Source organism: Cherax quadricarinatus, chromosome 34 (genome assembly GCF_038502225.1).
Source record: "Cherax quadricarinatus isolate ZL_2023a chromosome 34, ASM3850222v1, whole genome shotgun sequence".
Classification (NCBI taxonomy): Eukaryota; Metazoa; Arthropoda; class Malacostraca; order Decapoda; family Parastacidae; genus Cherax; species Cherax quadricarinatus.
Window position 1 is genome coordinate 26,273,291 of NC_091325.1, and position 13,804 is coordinate 26,287,094.

General features: G+C 38.3%; 1 protein-coding gene across 3 annotated transcripts in view; it reads right to left on the reverse strand.

Moving 5' to 3' along the window:
* The window catches only part of LOC128693799 (putative mediator of RNA polymerase II transcription subunit 12), a 369,550-nt gene that overhangs the window by 189,915 nt on the left and 165,831 nt on the right, over positions 1 to 13,804 (reverse strand). For all 3 annotated transcript variants that reach the window (XM_070091239.1, XM_070091237.1, XM_070091238.1), the window contains exon 5: positions 2,259 to 2,491. In XM_070091239.1, the coding sequence (XP_069947340.1) occupies positions 2,259 to 2,491 (233 nt within the window). The remainder of the gene's footprint in view (positions 1 to 2,258; positions 2,492 to 13,804) is intronic.

Genomic DNA, 13,804 nt, shown 5'->3' on the forward strand with positions numbered 1-13,804 from the left:
TCTTAGAACACTTAGCCTAGCAGGGTTATACCAGTGTTACTGTTGGTACTGATCATAGAACACTGAGCCTAGCAGGGTTATACCAGTGTTGCTGCTGGTACTGATCATAGAACATTGAGCCTGGGAGGGTTATACCAGTGTTACTGCTGGTACTGGTCATAAAACACTGAGCCTAGCAGGGTTATACCAGTGTTACTGTTGGTACTGATCTTAGAACACAGAGCCTAGCAGCGTTATACCAGTGTTACTGCTGGTACTGATCTTAGAACATTGAGCCAAGCAGCGTTATACCACTGTTACTGCTGGTGCTGATTATAGAACACTGAGCCTAACAGCGTTATACCAGTGCTACTGCTGGTACTGATCATAGAACACTGAGCCTAGCAGGATTATACCAGTGTTACTGTTGGTACTGATCATAGAACACTGAGCCTAGCAGCGTTATACCAGTGTTACTGCTGGTACTGATCTTAGAACATTGAGCCAAGCAGCGTTATACCAGTGTTAATGCTGGTGCTGCTTATAGAACACTGAGCCTATCAGCGTTATACCAGTGTTACTGCTGGTACTGATCATAGAACACTGAGCCTAGCAGGGTTATACCAGTGTTACTCTTGGCACTGATCATAGAACACTGAGCCTAGCAGCGTTATACCAGTGTTACTGCTGGTGCTGATCATAGAACACTGAGTCTAGCAGCGTTATACCAGTGTTACTGTTGGTACTGATCTTAGAACACTGAGCCTAGCAGCGTTATACCAGTGTTAATGCTGGTGCTGCTTATAGAACACTGAGCTTAGCAGCGTTATACCAGTGTTACTGCTGATACTGATCATAGAACACTGAGCCTAGCAGGGTTATACCAGTGTTACTGTTGGTACTGATCATAGAACATTGAGCTTAGCAGCGTTATACCAGTGTTACTGCTGGTGCTGATCATAGAACACTGAGCCTAGCAGCGTTATACCAGTGTTACTGCTGGTACTGATCATAGAACACTGAGCTTAGCAGCGTTATACCAGTGTTACTGCTGGTGCTGATCATAGAACACTGAGCCTAGCAGCGTTATACCAGTGTTACTGCTGGTGCTGATCATAGAACACTGAGCCTACCAGCGTTATACCAGTGTTACTGCTGGTGCTGATCATAGAACACTGAGCCTAGCAGCGTTATACCAGTGTTACTGTTGGTGCTGATCATAGAACACTGAGCCTAGCAGCGTTATACCAGTGTTACTGTTGGTGCTGATCATAGAACACTGAGCCTAGCAGCGTTATACCAATGTTACTGCTGGTGCTGATCATAGAACACTGAGCCTAGCAGCGTTATACCAATGTTACTGCTGATACTGATCATAGAACACTGAGCCTAGCAGGGTTATACCAGTGTTACTGCTGGTACTGATCATAGAACACTGAGCCTAGCAGCGTTATACCAGTGTTACTGTTGGTGCTGATCATAGAACACTGAGCCTAGCAGCGTTATACCAATGTTACTGCTGGTGCTGATCATAGAACACTGAGCCTAGCAGCGTTATACCAATGTTACTGCTGATACTGATCATAGAACACTGAGCCTAGCAGGGTTATACCAGTGTTACTGCTGGTACTGATCATAGAACACTGAGCCTAGCAGGGTTATACCAGTGTTACTGCTGGTACTGATCATAGAACACTGAGCCTAGCAGCGTTATACTAATGTTACTGCTGATACTGATCATACACTACTAAGCCAGAGAAGGAGATAATATTGTCGTACGTACATCTTTCTATCTTTTAAACTTCTAAAATGATCAATATGTTGTAGTTTATTTCGTTGTATTTTCGTCTTTAATTATTGTTTACTTGGTTTAATACAGGTGTAATATAGAGGAGATACAAGCTTTGAGGTTACTGTAAATATTACGGTACTTGTGATTCACTGTTAATCCAGGCAACTGTGGCTATCATCACCTTCCTGTATCACATCCCAGGTGTTGTGGCATCTTCTGAGGCTTAGTATTTCCCTAAAATATTAATGTTTATTTTCCTGACTACCTTAAACTTAGCTCAAGTCCTCTCTTTAACACCCATGATAATTATTAACAGATTTCAATATTTAATGCTTTTTCTTATAATAATAATAATAATAATAATAATAATAAGAAGAAGAAGAAGAAGAAGAAGAGGAAGAAGAAGAATAACAATAACAGAAGCAATAATTATTTTCAGTTTATTTCGTAAAATATTGACGTTTGTTACTGCTGTCACTGTACCAACCTGACAACGATGTCTCCATTTAGGAGACTTTCCGGCGGTGTTTTAGTTGTGGTAGTGAGGCTGCCCGGCGGTGCCTCGAGCCTCAGTGGTGCCTTGATGGTGTCACTGATGGTGGTGGTGATGGTGGTGGTGTTGGAGGTAGTAGTGGAGTCTGTGCTGGTGGTGACGACGTTCTTGGCGGATGTATCCTCTCTCTTCTTACTGGTTTTATCTATTTTCATTTGAAGTTCATTCTGCAATCAGATTTAAGATTTAATATTACATGACTAATTTAGTGTGGATTATGTTTGTGTTCTGGCATGTGTTTACCTCATGGTTTCACTCTCCCTCCTGTAATAAGGAAAATCTGCGTTACAGAACTAGCTTCACTGGAACCATGTTTCGCTCTATGTACAGCTTTACCATTGAAACATTGTCCCAATAACAGCCTCTTCTTCACTGTGATCTTTAAAACGTATGTCAATAATGTATTATACCGACCAGATGATAAATTAGACACATGTGCAACGTCAGTGTATTTTTATTCTGTAGACGTTTCTCCAACCAGTGATTTTATCAGTATTGTACAGTCTTCTGTATTGTATTGATAAAGCCACTGATTGGTGAAAAGTTTAGAGAATATAGATACCCAGATGCTGCACAAGTGTCTAATTCATCATTAACTTTCCAAGCTCACTGGTGGCACTGAAGGCTGCTTGAACTAAAACTATGAACTTCAATGTCAGGAAAATGGATTTCAAGAAAGGTTCAGTAAAGGGAATTCTTACAGAAACATACAGTGAACTCATCTAATATTGCCCAGCACATACATTAAAGCTCTGGAGAATTTAGCAAATAACTGCAACATCATGTGTTAGTGTCTTCTCCAAGATACCAACACATACAAGACTCACACAACCAGTGTACTTGAGGGAGCCACCAATAACAATTTATCTGACGCCCGCATGATTTTAAAGGGCCCCAAACCAGGTAAGAAACTCTACTTCCTCGTCCCCAGCATCACGAAAGCAGCTAGTAGGTACGCTCTCCTTAAAACTTTAAATTTATATTCCAATGAGACCATTCCATCAGGTATCAGTACACACCACGCCAACGTGCACGACTTCTTTCCAAACATCCATCTAAATCTCTGAATTCCTGAACATCATTAGTAACGCTTATCTACGCCACTCAGGAGACATTAACAGGATTTCTGACATCAGCAGAAGGAAGACCTTAAACGCTCGTCACTAAGTAAAAAAAACTTCTCTCTTAAAACCCACTCAAAGAGGTTAGGCAGCAACTTTGTCTGTGTTCTATCGTACCTCAGTCCTTCCCTTCCCCGTTCTTGCCATCAATCTTACTGAAAGACCTAACAGACAAAAACAAGGAACGTAAAGCTAGCTGCTGTCACCTAACATCTCCACATTAATCTATTAATACCATACCATACTTTATCAACCTCATGAAATCATGCATAAAGATAAATTTGAATAGTATCTCTACAGATAAAAAATATAGAATGGAAATAGTATCAGTGAAGTACAAGGGAGAACAAGGAAAAAGAAGACAACAGAAAATTGCTAAGTCCGCACTAGAGCTACCTGATGAGGAGTATCTACATTAATCTTGAGTAAGAACTATCTACTGTTATCCATAATTATGGTTAAGGTTTGCAAATATATTCTCATCCTATGTTAGTTGACTACATTATGTTGGCGAAATTCTTCTTATCAGATCCATTTTTAAGAAGCTGCAACATCCCATCTACTTCACCCTTGACTCCAAACGACAGGACATTCTCAACAAACCTGAGAAAAAAACAAAGATAACAAACAAGAAATCATCGTCATCCTGGCCACCAGTGTAACCTTGGCTCTCCAGTTAATCCCTTTCATGAATTAACGAAATCAAAAAACAAAAATCACCACAGCACTGAAGCAGGCGTCTACAAGATCCCGTGTGGAACGTGCAACAAACAATGATTACATAATCTACGTAATAGAGTCCTTGTGCATAAATATGCATGCAGAACTCACAATGTAAACAATGTAAATTATACGCTGGGATGGGTCCTCATTCTCATTCCACCCCATTTGTGCAAATTTTCTGCTGCTTATTAGTCAGCCATGCCTCAATTCATGAGAAAAGTTTTCTTCAATTCTGTGTTGCCACTTTCTTCAACAATTTTATGTGTGGAGTTCCACGAAAAGCCTTACTGAAGTCCAGGTAAACAGCTATATATTGTTGAACATGGCTCACCTCTTCATATACTGTGTTGAAGAAAAAACTGAAGTCTACTGGGCAAGACCGATCCCTTGGGAATCTTTATTGCGAATGATTAATTGATTAAGTTCACCAAGATGGCTTCTAATTGTTCATTATTTGGGTGACCCGTGGCCTGGTAGATAAAGCTCTAACTTCACACTCTGAGGGTTCGTGGTTCAGTTCCCGGCAAGGGTGGAAATATTAGGCGTGTTTCCTTACACATGTTGTCCTTGTTCATCCATCAATAAAATCGGTACCTGGATGTTAGTCGACTGGTGTGGGTCGCATCCTGGGACAAAATTGACTTAATTTACTCGAAATGCTCTATACAGTAGTATGTCACTGATGTCAGCTAAGCCTGTATACCATACACACGTACTTGTAGAAATAAAGATATTAATAATAATAATAATAATAATAATAATAATAATAATAATAATATTATTATTATTATTATTATTATTATTATTATTATTATTATTATTATTATTATTATTATTATTATTCTAATATTTTGCCACCAATTTTGATCAGACTGATTGGATGGTAATTCGATAGTAAGGACAAATCTTAAATTTCATCGATAGGAACCACAATAAATATCTTTCACATCTTCGGCGCGATATTGCAGTGATACGCCGCATAGCCTGATTATAAACTGTAGGTGCAAAAGTAACTTTAATGAGCTCATAGAGCATGATAGAGGGAGTAGCAGAAGTATTAACAACAGTGACAGTGACATTAATTTTATCCAGCAGTAAAAATCATAGTATACTTCCACCTTTTCTTTTTAAATATCTATAAATGTTTTACCATATGTTGGTGCCAGCCACGTATACACAAACTTCGAGACGCCTCCATAAACACATTTACCTCCAGCACAGGTGCCATTCTTCCAGTTCGCTTAAAAAGGAATATGTGTCGATGCATTGAATAATTAGAGGCATATGATGTGGGAAGCATGTGGTGTTGAGAGTAACGAGGTAGGGATTATTCAGTGTCTCCTTCCCCACGCCACGAGGGAGGGGAAAGAGGCAGGGTGTGTAGGTAAAGATGAGAGAACACACTGGTTTTAAGCAGTGCACATACCCACATATTATATAATGCATATGGGAAACAAATAAATGTTGTGTTTATTGTAAGCAAGACAGTGTGAACAACAATGTGCAATCCATGTGTAGTGTACAGTGACTGCCCCTCACCCTTCTTCCTGTGCTTGCACCGCGTGTAGTGTACAGTGACTGCCCCTCACTCTTCTTCCTGTGCTTACACCGCGTGTAGTGTACAGTGACTGCCCCTCACCCCTCTTCCTGTGCTTTCACCGCGTGTAGTATACAGTGACTGCCACTCACCCTTCTTCCTGTGCTTGCACCGCGTGTAGTATACAGTGACTGCCACTCACCCTTCTTCCTGTGCTTGCACCGCGTGTAGTGTACAGTGACTGCCCCTCGCCCTTCTTCCTGTGCTTGCACCGCGTGTAGTATACAGTGACTGCCACTCACCCTTCTTCCTGTGCTTGCACCGCGTGTAGTGTACAGTGACTGCCCCTCGCCCTTCTTCCTGTGCTTGTACCGCGTGTAGTGTACAGTGACCCTCCCGCACCTCCCATAACCCCTCACTCCAAGCATTCCACACCAAACTACTTGTGGAAATTTTAGATTTTCGTAAATTCAGTATATGTAAATTTGAATAATACAATAATTATGTAATAAAATATGATGCTGATTTGAAACTTTCGAGAAATTTCCAGAGAGTGGGGAGGTAGAACAGCCGGGGGGAGTGACGCCACACGAGAGACGCCATATTGAAATTGAATGTGTGAACACTTGTCTGAATTTTGCAATGTAATCAGGTGTTCTCGTAGGTCAACTGGTGTACATCGGCCTCAATCCGTAATTTAGAAATTGCTGAAGATTTGGGATAATTAATGTGGAAAACCCATACAATTCGGCAACAAGGACAGAAAAATAGAGGATTCCAATCCTTCCCAATAATACACCATAGCTAAGTGATGCATACCATAATGTATAGTAGTTTTTGCATTGGCCATCATAAATTCTAGCTGTAGTGATAGCATTAGGGTGTGTTTCCAAAAATTAATAATTGTAATCCAGTAATTAAATGGTAAGTGGCAATACAAAATTCCTTTCTAATAACGCTGTTATAATATATGTCCAAAAATTACATTCTGTTAACCCAGCAAGCCTAATCATATACAGACCACACAACTTTAATTTACCAGAGTAGCTGGTTTTAATATTGTAATTATTAATTTAATGTCAGGTCTAGCGTTTTATGAGAGTGGTAGGGAATGGGCATTGAGGGAGTGACAGTTCGGCGACCTGCTGTGACTAACTCCCACTTACCTCACCCAAATTACTTGCAGGTAATAATTCAGGTAAACCTCTCAACCTCCTGCACGTAATTTGCTCACATAAAATAATAATTCACATAAGCCTTTAGTCCATCGAATCGGATATGTAACCAATGAAAATTTTATTTAATTTAATGATTTGATAGATAGAAAGGGATTGTTGGGTTCATATATAATTAGAAATAATTAATGGTGTTTGTGTAGTGGATTATAGTTGCCACAGTTAGTTGGATTTGCATGCCCAGTGGGGCTTGAATTGTATTTCTTGCACATTTGTAATAATAATGTATTTGAGTATTTACATAAATTATTTGCTAAACCCAGTGAGGCGAGGATTGTAATTGCTATAACTGTTAATTTGCTAAGCAAAGTTAGGGCTAGGAATCATAATTGTCTTTTTTATAATTCTAATAATAATAATAATAATAATAATAATAATAATAATAATAATAAAAATAATAAAATAATAATAATAATAATAATAATTATTATTATTATTATTATTATTATTATTATTATTACCATTATTATTATTATTATTATTATTATTATTATTATTATTATTATTATTATTATTATAATTAATTTGCTAAGCCAGGAAATATTTGGCAAGGATATTTGGTGCATATTGTAATAATTATACCAGTGTCTCATTGTATAATTTGTATAACCAGTGTTCATTAAGAACATAAGAACATAACATACGAAAGAAAGAGCACTGCAACAGGCCTACTGACCCATGCGGAACAGGTCCATATCCCCCCCCCCGGATTAGCTCAATGACCCCTCTCCCCCGGATTAGCCCAATGACCCACCCAGGCTGGTCACCTCCACTCAAGGAAAGAACACGGCACCAGACCCAGCAACACAAGCTAGTCAGGTCCAACTCACACCTGCCCACACCCACTCATATATTTATCTAACCTATTTTTAAAACTACACAACGTTTTAGTCTCAATATCTGTACTCGAGAGTTTGTTCCACTCATCCACAACTCTATTACCAAACCAGTGCTTTCCTATATCCTTCCTGAATCTGAATTTTTCCAACTTGAAACCATTGCTGCGAGTCCTGTCTTGGCTGGAAATCTTCAGCACGCTATTTACATCCCCTTTATTTATTCCTGTTTTCCATTTATACACCTCGATCATATACCCCGTAATTCTACTCCTTTCGAGAGAGTGCAGATTCAGGGCCCTCAGTCTATCCTCATAGGGAAGATTTCCGATACATGGGATCATCTTTGTCATCCTCCTCTGTACGTTTTCCAGAGCATTTATATCCATTCTGTAATACGGTGACCAGAACTGAGCAGCATAGTCTAAATGAGGCCTAACCAAGGATATGTAGAGTTGAACAACAGCCTGAGGACTTCTATTATTTATACTTCTAGATATGAAGCCAAGAATTCTGTTAGCTTTATTGCGAACACTAATGCACTGTTGTCTTGGTTTTAGATTACTGCTAACCAGAACTCCTAAATCCTTTTCGCAATAAGTAGTAATAAGATCCACATTATTTAGTTTATATGTGGCATGGTTATTTAACTGTCAAACATTTAGAACTTTGCATTTGTCAATATTAAACTGCATCTGCCACTTCTCCGACCATTGTATCAGTATATTCAAATCATCCTGGAGTGCTCTAGTGTCCTCATTAGAATGAATTGAACGGCCTTTTTTGGTGTCATCAGCAAATTTGCTTATGTCGCTATTTATTCCCTCATCTATGTCGTTTATGAAAATTGTGAACAACAACGGGCCCAACACTGACCCCTGAGAAACACCGCTTGTGACGTGCCCCCATTCTGATTTCTCCCCATTTATGCAAATTCTCTGCTGCCTATTTGTCAGCCATGCCTCTACCCAGGAAAAAATTTCTCCTCCTATTCCGCGTGCCTTAAGTTTCCTCAATAGTCTCTGGTGTGGAACACTATCGAAAGCTTTACTGAATTCCATATACACAATATCATATTCATTACCATGGTCTACCTCCTTAAACACCTTAGTGAGAAAAGTTAGTAAATTCGTAAGACAGGAACGCCCCTTTGTGAAACAATGTTGAGATTCATTAATCAATCTGTGCCTATCAAGATGACTACGAATTGCTTCGCCAATTATTGATTCCATAAATTTTCCCACTATGGAAGTAAGGCTTACTGGTCTATAGTTCGAAGCCAAGGACTTGTCACCTGCCTTGTAAATAGGTATTACATTTGCCATTTTCCACTTATCAGGCACTATGCCACTTTGTAGTGATATGTTAAAAAGATTAGCCAAAGGTATGCTAAGTTCCTCTTTACATTCCTTTAAAACCCTTGCAAACAGTTCATCAGGGCCTGGGGATTTGTTAGGTTTTAGTTTCTCTATTTGTCTGAGGACCATGTCACTAGTTACCGCAATCGTGGATAGTTTATCATCGCCCTGTTCTACATAATCTTTTATTTCAGGAATATCGCTAGTATCTTCCTGGGTGAAAACTGAGAGGAAGTAGGTATTGAGAATTTCACACATATCCTTATCACTATCAGTGATCTGACCAGAGTTACTCTTAAGTGGGCCAATTTCGTCCCTAATCTTACTTCTGTATACCTGAAAGAACCCTTTTGGGTTAGTCTTTGAATCCCTTGCGACTTTAGCCTCATAATCCCTTTTTGTTTTTCTTATTCCTTTCTTTATTTCTCTCTTTAATTGAATATATTGATTTCTTAACTGCCCATCCCCTCTTTTGATACGCCTATATATGCCTCTCTTTTGACCAATGAGATGTTTTAATCTATTGTTCATCCATTTGGGATCATTTTTGTTAGATCTAATGTCCCTACTCGGAACAAAAGTTGTCTGGGCAGCTAGAAGTATGCTCTGGAAAACGTCATATTGGCAACCAAGATCACCTACCTGACCCATAGTCAGGACATCCCAATTTAGCCCAACCAGGTAATTTTTCAATCCCATGAAGTCGGCCAAGCTAAAATCTGGGACAGAGATTTGATTGCAGTTATCTTGGTAATTCCATGATATATTGAAACTAAGTGATTTGTGATCACTTTCCCCAACCTCATCATTAACCTCAAGATTATTAATTAGTGAATCTTTGTTGGCAAGAACCAAGTCAAACAGATTGTTTCCTCTAGTTGGTTCTGTCACAACCTGTTCTAAAAAGCAATCCTGAACTGTATCAAGAAAGTCACTAGACTCAAGGTTTCCTGTCATATAGTTCCAATCAATTTGTCTAAAGTTAACATCTCCCATTATCACAACATTTTCATATCTAGATGCCTTATGAATTTCGTCCCATAACAGCTTACTGCAATCCCTATCAAGGTTTGGGGGCCTATAAATCACTCCCAAAATTAATTTGTCACGTCCCTCGAGAAACTGCAGCCAAACAGATTCTGTGTTCGATGTTTCTAATCTTATATCATGTCTAAGACAACAATTTAAATTGTCTTTGACATACATCGCCATTCCACCACCCTTCCTGTTGACCCTATCAGTGAGGAATAGTTTATAACCCTGTATGTTGCATTCAGAAGGCATTTCTCTATCTTTCAAGTTGAACCAGGTCTCTGTTATACCAATAAGATCTATATTACCTACACTTGCAAGTAATCTTAGCTCATCTATCTTATTTCTTAGACTCCTACTATTTGTATAGTAAACCTTAAGGGAGCTAGTCACTCGTTGCCCTCAGCTGTCTCTCTTTGTTTGTTGATCAATTGATTAGCCATTACTAGCAACTTTATTTTGAATATTGTCTTTTAAATATACTTCTGAGGTATCCCGGTAATAACTGCTGTTTTTAATCCTAATGATGCAGCCTGATTGTTTCCCACAAACACCCATACCTCTATAATCTATCAGTTTAAATTCCTAGAGAAGTCATCAATTGCCCTCCCAATCAAACTGGCTAATGCAACTACTCCATCCCAGAGAGATGAACCCCATCCTTGTATACATATCACGTTTGCCAAAGAATAGGTCCCAGTTATCAATGGATGGGATTGCAAGTACCTTGCAGTACTTGTCTAGCCAGCAATTTATACCAGTTGCCCTAGACATCCATTCATTGCCCACTCCCTTTCTAGGCAAGATGCTACATATGACTGGGAGCCCTCCCTTAGACCTAACTACTTCTATGGGTTACCTGTACTTATCCAGCAGCTCCTTTCTCCTGCCCTTCCCAATGTCATTACCTCCAGCACTAAGACAGATAATGGGCCTGTTCCCATTACCTGCCATAATATTATCCAACCTGCTGACTATGTCATCAACACCAGCTCCAGGAAGGCACACTCTCTGTCTGACCTTTCTGTCTCTGTTACAAAATGCACGGTCCATATATCTTACCTGAGAATCTCTTACTATTAATTGTGTCTAATATACAAAAGAGCCATGGATGAGGTTAATGTGATTAATGCACAGGGAAAATCCATGGGATTTAAGTCTATGAAGGAATTATTAAATGCAAAAAAAGTTATGTGACCATAGCTTATAATAAACGCTTGGAATTGGTGGAAGATACTAAGGATAATGTTATTTTAGAATTACATTTGCAATCATTAGAGAATAGGTATGTGTCATATAAATTGTGTTACAAAGAATATGAAGGAGATCTGCTGGAGAATTGTGCAGATGATAATGAATGGGAATTATTAATTAATCAATATTACGAATTGGAAGGGAAAATACTACCATGTAAAAGTGAGGTATTACATAAATCAAAATGTTTAAATGCTGCAGTTGACCAATCTAGTAATGTAAATGCCAGGTCTTTGTCTAAACTCCCAGAGTTATGTCTACCAACATTTTGTCCAGGAGACAACTGGGAGGAATTCTGGCCAGTATTTAAGGCTGCTGTACATGTGAAGAATGACCTAGCAGATGTCACAAAATTATTTTATCCTAAAAGGCAGGTCAGAAGCGATGCTTATTCCCTGATTCAAGGGTTCCAAAATATAGATTCTAGTTACCTGGAGGCAGTTGATTTGTTGGAGGTGACCTATGGTAATAAGGAATAAAGTAGGTTAGATCTAGTAAATATTGTGCTAAATTTAAGAACTTCAGAACACAATTACCATAATTTGCAACAATTTAGAGCTAAATTAGAAAGCACTCTGAAGTCCTTGAGTAATAGGTTTGATTTGGGTGAATCAGACGGGATATTAAGTGGTGTCTTACAGAATAAATTGACTGGTTGTCTAATAAATACCAAAAAGGTTATTTTTCTCTGGAGGTAACAAGACTGTGTTTACAAGAATTAACTGTTCAGTTACAGACAGGCCAACCAAATAATTCTAAGAATGTAACACATGATGACTATGATGTATCTGTCAGGTCTCACAAATGGAAAAAAAATATCCTAATGTTAATAATCATCAATAATCATCCCATAAGAATGGTTGTGTAGGCACATATCAATTGGCAGGAGCCAAAAATAATGGTTCTCCACATCAAATTAAGAGGAAAAAGTACTTTAAAGTGAGTGGTCAAGTTACTAATGGGCAAGTCAAGCAAAAGAGGGATTGTCTTTTTTGCAAGGGTAATCGTTTCTCCAAGAATTGTAATGTTTATGAATCATGGGATGTTAAGGTGGATAGGTTAGAAGTACTTGACAGATGTATCAGATGTTTAGGCAGTCATAATGTAAAGCATTGTAATGCCAAACTAAATAATTGCTATCAGTGCCACAAAGGAAGGCGTCATGCAGTAATGTGTAAAGGTATAAATAATAATAATAGTGACAATAATAATGACATTCATGATAATAATGATAATAACTGTGATAATCATAATAATGATGATGATGATAATGATGTTAACACTGAAACAGCAGTTACTAATGTATAAATTGCAGCTAATGTCAATGAGGATAGCATAGCTGAAGTGGCCTTACCCGTGGTGAAAGTAAAAATTCAGGATAAAAGGCGTAAATTAAAAAATGTAACTGTATTATGGAACAAGGATCTCAACGCACATTCATAAAATGTAGTTGCCTTATTGGTATGAAAGTGCAAAAGGGGATCCTACAAATCTAAAGTTATTTGGTTTTCTGTCAAATAAAAGGGCCCAGTTGTATGTATGTAAATATCGGCTTGGGCAATGAGAGAAAATGAATCAATGCAGTTATAGTTGATAGGCTCCCACAGAAAATCTCAACAATTGGGTTTAGTGAAGCCACTGACAGGCTTTCACAAAATTGTGTAGAATTAACACCCTCCTATGTAGATGGTGACTCGGTGGGGCCAGTAAGTCTTCTAATAGGGAGTGATTATTATACTACTCTTCAAAAAACAGCAGGAGGCCAAGTAATATATGGCAAGCTTCCTCGCTCTAATAATTAATAACTAAATGGAACAGTAAATATTTGTTATTCTTATAATCTAATAATTGTGTTATGTCTATTAAATGGATTTAGAGTTTTACATGCTGAAGTTTCCAAATGCTTTGATCCACTAGACTTACTGTCACCCCTTACAATAAGAGGGAAATTGTCAATACGAGAAGCATGTATACTTAAATGTGCTTGGGATGAAACATTACCTAAAGAATTTATTAAAAAGTGGGGAAAATTAATAGGTGATTATGTAAAGATACCACTGTTGGAATTCCATAGTAATGAAGCCAGTCAAGATGGTGATAATATATCACACATTTTTGCGATGCTTCAAAATTGGCTTATGGAGCAATCGCTTATAATCCGTGTAATAATTCTATTTCTTTTGTCATGTCTAAGGCTAAAGTGGCTCCAATTAAAGCACATACATTGCCTCAGTTGGAATTAACAGCCATTTACATCGATGTCAAATTGGCTAATTATGTAAGAGATAAACTGCTGGAGATAAACATTGGTGGCACTGTGATTTGGTCTGATAATGAAGTGTCCTTACAATGGATTCTTAATGGTAACCGTAAGATTGTGTACA